The following is a 6,941-nucleotide window of genomic DNA, read 5'->3' on the forward strand; positions in this document are numbered from 1 at the left end:
ATCTCCCTGAAAGACACAACACATTCCTATGTCTATATGTAACCACCTATTTCACTTCAAACATAAATAAAATCCTAAAATTTCATACATTAAAGCTCAACTGCATAAATATATTTTGCCAACTTATCAATTCACCCATACAAATTTTGAAACACTTAACTTTTAATAAATTAACAACCTCTAAAATTCACCATATAAACTTCATTTCTCATAAATTTATACTCACACAATGATTTATCATCCAAGTCATCACTTGTACCATTTATCAAATAACCAAAGGTTCACTTTCACTTACCAAAAATCATCCAAAATCATTATTATTGTAGTTTATAATTTATGTTCAATTGCCTATATACTTAAACCACCTTTTCTTTAATACTCTATTCCTTTAAAAGACTTTGATATTCAAAACTTTATTCAAATGATCGCCCCTCAAAAAAATCAATCCTCCTCTAGTGACCCTTCTAATTTAATCACCTATTAAAACTTAATATTTATACACCTAGAAACCTACCAATTATTTTATTTCTGTAACGTCCCCAATAGTTAAAGACATGCCCAAAGTTTTAGGACAGAAAATAAAAGGGACTTATAATCTCTCCAACAACAAAAATTTTCGTCCTCGAAAATTAAGACTTACCAGAAAACAGATGTGGATGTGACTTCCTCATATCCTCCTCTAGCTCCCAAGTAAAGTCACCCGTCCTCCGGTCCCAGAAGACCTTGACAAGACTGACTGGTTTTCCCCGGCGTTCATTCACTCGGTGATCCTCCAAAGCAATGGGTGGTACTTCCATCGTAAGATCCTCCTTGATTTGTACATCCTCAGCTTCCAACACATATGATGGGTCAAATACATACTTCCTCAACTGTGAGACATGAAATACCAGGTGGACATTGGGCAACTGAGGAGGCAAAGCAATCTCATAAGCCATAAGCCTAATCTTCCTCGAGATTTGATAAGGGCCAAGAAACTTAGGAGAAAGCTTCCTTGAGTGGATAGCCCTTCCCACGCCAATGGTTCGGGTCACCCTCAAGAACACTTGATCTCCAGCCATGAATTCCAAGGGTCTCCTCATTTGGTCTACATAGGCCTTCTGCCTACTCTAAGAGGCTTGTAACCTATCTCTCACCATCTTCACTTTCTTTGTAGTTTGCTCTAATAACTCAGGCCCAACCAACACTACTTCTCCATCTTGATATGAACACAGAGGGGTCCTGCACTTCCGGCCATAAAGAGCTTCATATGGGTCATGTCGATGCTTGCAAGAAAACTATTGTTGTAGGTTAATTCTATAAAAGGTAAAACTTCATCCCCAACACCCAAATGATCCAGCACACATATCCTCAATAGATCCTCAAGCGACTGAATCGTTCTCTCTGAGTAGCCATCAACCTGGGGATGATAGGCTGAACTCATGGTTAACTTGCTACCCAAAGCACTCTACAATGTCTGCCAGAACCGTGAAGTGAACCGCAGATCTTTATTTGAAACTATGCCCGACGGTACCCCATGCAATCTCATTATTTACTTCATGTACAAGTGAGCCAAATTGGCCATAGACATCCTCAAGTTCATTGCCAAGAAATGAGCACTCTTGGTCAATCGCTCCACCACAACCTAGATCGTGTTGTGACCTCTAGAGGTTCGTGGCAAATGGGTCACAAAATCCATAGCCATGCTATCCCATTTCCACACCAGTATATCTAAAGGTTGTAGAGTTCCCCCGGGCCTCTGATGCTCTACCTTCACCTTTTGACATGTCAAACAGGCGGATACAAACTAAGCCACATCTTTCTTCATGCCCTTCCACCAAAAGGTCTCCTTGAGATCCTAGTACATCTTAGTCATACCAGGATGCAAACTGAGACGACTCTTGTGTCCTTCCTTAAGGATCAATCTCTTCACCTTAGCATCTTCAGGTACACACACCCTGCCTCTGAATCTAAGTACATTGTCACTACCCAAGGCAAACTTTTTCGCTTCATCTGATCCAAGCAATTCTCTCACTCCTTTCAAATTGGCATCCACCAACTGCTTTTCATTGACTAAGTTCAAAAAGTCACTAGATATAGCCAACGCACTACACCTAATGAACTCTGATACCAATTCAACTTGTAGCTTCATGTCTTTGAATCTCTCTAGCAACTCCAACTCCTTAATCATAAGGTGTGCTGCATGCACTGTCTTCTTGCTCAAAGCATCTGCCACCACATTCGCCTTTCCCAAATGATATAGGATTTCGAAATCATAGTCCTTTAAGAACTTTATCCACCTCCTCTACCTCATGTTCAGTTCTTTCTGATCAAACAGATACTTGAGGCTCTTGTGATCACTTAATATGCGAAACTGGTCACCATAGAGATAATGCCTCCACATATTTAAGGCAAACACCAGTGTTGCCGTCTTCATGTCATGGGTGGGGTAGTTCTTCTCATGCACCTTAAGCTGCCTCGAATCATACGTCACCGCCTTATTCCCCTACATTAGCACACAGATGAGACTCTGATGAGAGGCATCATAGTAAACCTCACAGGGTTTACCAACATCAGGGATAACTAACATTGGAGCACTTGTCAGCCTTTTCTTAAGCTCTTGAAAGCTTTCTTCACACCTATCAGTCCAAGCAAAATGTTGGTCCTTCCTAGTAAGTTGTGTCAGAGGCGCCACTATTTTGGAGGATCCTTTTATGAATCTCCTATAGTAGCCAGCTAAACCCACGAAGCTTCTGATCTTTGCTGCTGACTTGGGACGTTCCCACTTTATCACTGCTTCCACTTTTAATACACCTCCATACCTCATCTAAGGGCATGGTGTAGAAGCGCCCGAGGTGTTTGAACCTCTCTGCATATTCTGCCACGGACTTGTTCCCATGGGTCAGTTGGAGTAACTCCACCTCCTTAGCATATGTCACGCTATCACGAAAGTACTCGAAGAGGAACTTCCTCCTAAATGCTTCCCATGTGACTGGCTCCTGCTTCTCTTGCATAATAGACTTCATGCTAGCCCACCAATGCTTTGCCTCTCTAGTGAGCATGTACACTACGAAGGCAAGTTTTCTCTCCTCCCGACACATCTTAGCATTAAAGATCCTCTCCATGTCCTTCAACCACTAGTCTGCGACATTAGGACTGGTTTTACCATTGAACTTGCCCAGGTGATGCTTCAAAAAATCCTCCAAGCTCCAATACAGCTGGGGAGGTCGTGGTTCAGGGCCGTAGACAGGGGCAGCGGTCCTGCTCTCCTCTAACTATCGGAGGGCCTCCATGTGTTGCCTCTGAGCAGCCTCAGAAGCCAACCTTGCAGCCTCCATCTACTACATAACAAACTTTTGCTGCTCCATGTATGGTTCTTGACGCTGCATGGAAGCCTCATGCTGCTGCACCATAGCTTTACTTTCCTAGGTTAAGGCTGCCACCATAGCCTCTATTGCCCTTGCGATATCTGGTGCATCACCCCGAGGAGGTTGAGGATTTATGCGAAGGAGTGTCATATCACTGGACACACAGAAGGAACCATCAGTCAAACTTGTCAAACTAGGAACTTAGCTAACAAACACTAGGAAGACACAACGAAAATGAAGCAAGCACACAAGTCCACAGACTCTAAGGAACGACCGCTATGATACCATAAATGGAAGGTCGCATAAATCATAATATCCAAAGGGGCACAAGACTTAAAGTATAAAGGATATTATAGTCATCCAAATATACCAGAAGATAAGCAAAGGCAATACATGATGTTAGGAACAAAATACAAGAGTTCTGACAGATGACCAAAAGCTTACTAATAGAGTAAGAGATTACAATATAATAAAGGTCCTTCACAACATGAGTCCAATATCAACCCTTGCAGGGCCATTGCCAATGGGTTTCACCCTACACGCACAAGGTTAGCCTTCAAACATCTAAGGCCATTATCCAGCCACAAACTAAGACCTCTTGCTATCTCACCACTTGAGTCAGTCCGCTCTACGTGAGACTAACAAACTCTTTAGAGTTTAAGGATGCAATCCTTACTTGAATCCTTACTTGATTATATACATAAGGCACCACCACGAAAGCTTAGTAAGAGGTTCATGGAATTACGTCCATCACATAAGGCACCACCATGAGATCTCACCAAGAGGTTCATGGGATTACATCCATCACATAAGGCACCACCATGAGATCTCACCAAGAGGTTCATGGGATTACATCCATCACATAAGGCACCACCATGAGATCTCACCAAGAGATTCATGGAATTACGTCCAACGCATACCATAGCCATGTCTAACCAACTAACCATAGATTTATCATGCATAACAACCTCATGCCAATATCCAAACAATCATGATTCATAAACTTATTCATACCAAGCCCATCAATTACAATCAAATACAATCAGATATTACATGCATATTCACATATTTCATGCTTTAAATAGGGTAATCCAACCAATCATACAACCAACAACCAAAAACATGAAAGAGAAAAACCATATAGTGATGGAGCTCCAATGTGTGGCGGCTGGTAGGAACTCCATAAGCAGCGGAAAATGGCATGGAGACAAGTGTTTAAGGCTCTTGTAGCAACGAAATTTGGAGTGGGGAAATGAGAACTAGACTAGAAACTAGACTAGTGGAAGGTGGCTAAAGGAAATGTTGTAAACCTCTAGCTTAGGTGCTCTCAAAATAATAGAAGAGTGGAGTGATCTCAACACAAATATTCTATTAGAAATTTCAATAGTGATTACAATAGCCTAAAATTTAGGCTTTTATATGAAAGCATACACATATAAGCACTCTTAGCCCTTGGATGAGAAAGGCATTCAATCTTGGTCGTGGAAGATGGCTTGGAGAAGGAGCATGGCTCATGGCCATTGGATGATACCTTGGAAAAAGGAGGAAGCATTACTAGCCCTTGGATGCATTGGATCCATGAGGTGTAGGAAGGAATGTTGACTTCCACTTATTCCACCTTTGACCTTTGGTAGCTCATGGCCAAATCTCCTATTGGGCTTAGTCAAGCCCAATTTTATGAATTCAACTACACATTGTTTGACTTATTATTCTAGAAAACAAGGCCTAAACAATGGGCCAATCTTATTGTTATTCTACTGCTCTTTGATACACCTCTTCAAATCTTCACATCTTCTTTGGCCCATGTGAAGAGTGTGAGAAACCCATGTGGGTTTGGGCCATCTTGGATGAAGTCATTTTAGATCTTTTTTAGCATGCCACTTTTTATTAGGCCTCTTGGTGGGCTTTAGGATTGAGATACATGTGGGCCATGGATTAGGATTTGAACATGATTTGGGCCTAGGTGTTGGCCCAAGCTATAAGCTTTATTGGGATCACATCATATAGCAAGTTCTTGCACCGGTCTCGCTCAAGCCATGGGCCTTTGCTCAGGCGAAAGGGGTCTTTCACTCAAGCTACAGGCTCTCGCTTAGGCGAGACTGCCAACAGAGAGCCCTGTAGGTTTCGCGAGTTCTCGCTTAGGCGAGACCTCCTCGCTTGAGTGAGATTCCTCTTCGTCCAAAGGTGAGGTCTCTCGCCTGAGCTACAACTGAAGCGAAACACCTCAAGCTCCCATGAGTTCTCGCTTAGGCAAGACGCTCTCACCTGAGCGAGATGCTTCATCGCTCAAAACAAAAGCTCTTCGCCTGAGCGAAAGCTCGAATAGAAACCAGGGTAAGGTACTACAAACTCGCTTGGGCCGAAATACCAATTCTCGCCACTGTTCAAACACACATCCAACATACATTTCATACCAAAAAACAATTCAAAGTATTGCATGCAACCACAGTAGCACACAAGCCATATAAACACGAGGCAAAGCTAAAACAGGCAGAATATAGTAAAAACATGTGAACCCTAGCTTCCCTTACCTTGAAAACTGCTAGCAAAAGACACAAGCACTCAACACATGAGCACTACAACTCCAAGAGCAGATTCGTGAGATGGAAATACTGGCACATATTGAAGACGAGGTTACCAAGATGAACCCTAGCTGGAATCACAAAAACAAATCTAGAAAAGAGAAGCTATGGGTTAAGGACCAACTTACGTGGAATAAAAATGGAGTTTACTAGCTCAACGAAGAATGAAAGCCAAACCCTAGTAGACCTTTGTTGGAGAGAAAAAGAGAGTGAATGAAGGAGCTGTTTTTGGCAAAGTACATAATGAAAGGAAACAAGTGGCTGTAAGGGGGGTCTTGGGTACCCTATGAGCCAGCCTTAGGCCCAATAATTAAGGATAGACCTAAAGTTTTAGGACAAAAAATAAAAGGGCTTACAATTTCCATTATTTATAAGCTTAAATAATCGTAACATCAAATGCACACCACATGTCCAATACATAACGAAACGCTACATGAGTTAACACTTACTTTAATTATGCAACCACAATTCGTAATACAAGCATCACAGAAGAATAAAAAAAATGATCGCATAACAAATCCACAAAAGGCGACACATGTCAAATAATAAAGAAAAACATAGTAATGAAAAAAAATAGCATTTACCAACTACATATTACTTCAACTCATGGAAATTGGCCTCACATGTGAAAGATTGATCCTTGGGATTTAGTTATGTTAAGTGTACCACTATGTTAGAGAATCTTTCCATGAACCTTCTTACCTTATGCCAATTTTGGACAATTTCCACCTTAGCATGATCCACTTCTATACCTTGTGCTTCTTAAAGCTTAAGCTAATGCAGTTTTAATAATGACAAAACATTCACATTTTGAACATTAATATTTAACTTGAATTAGTACATTTAAAATACTATATATATATATATATCATAAAAATAAAATAAAATAATAATTATATTATAATTTTTTTTAAAAAAATTACATTTATTTAAAGAATGATTATTTTGCTTTTAGCCATAATAATATTTCAATTAATATAATAAAATTGAGTGAATAATTATGAAGAAAACATTG

The 6,941-nt window shown here is 40.7% G+C and overlaps 1 protein-coding gene across 1 annotated transcript; it reads right to left on the minus strand.

Moving 5' to 3' along the window:
* Positions 1 to 629: 629 nt before the first annotated feature.
* On the minus strand, positions 630 to 1,079 carry LOC146881579 (uncharacterized). The gene has a single exon (XM_085669246.1). It carries the CDS (start codon positions 1,077 to 1,079, stop codon positions 630 to 632), a length of 450 nt encoding a protein of 149 aa, XP_085525372.1.
* Positions 1,080 to 6,941: the final 5,862 nt, after the last annotated feature.

This window comes from Vigna unguiculata, chromosome 11 (assembly GCF_037176805.1).
Source record: "Vigna unguiculata cultivar grain cowpea cultivar isolate G323 ecotype 2 chromosome 11, ASM3717680v1, whole genome shotgun sequence".
Lineage (NCBI taxonomy): Eukaryota > Viridiplantae > Streptophyta > Magnoliopsida > Fabales > Fabaceae > Vigna > Vigna unguiculata.

Coding starts and splice junctions, on each gene's coding strand:
- LOC146881579 (XM_085669246.1), bottom strand. CDS start 1,079: ATGAGGAGACCCTTGGAATTCATGGCTGGAGATCAAGTGTTCTTGAGG.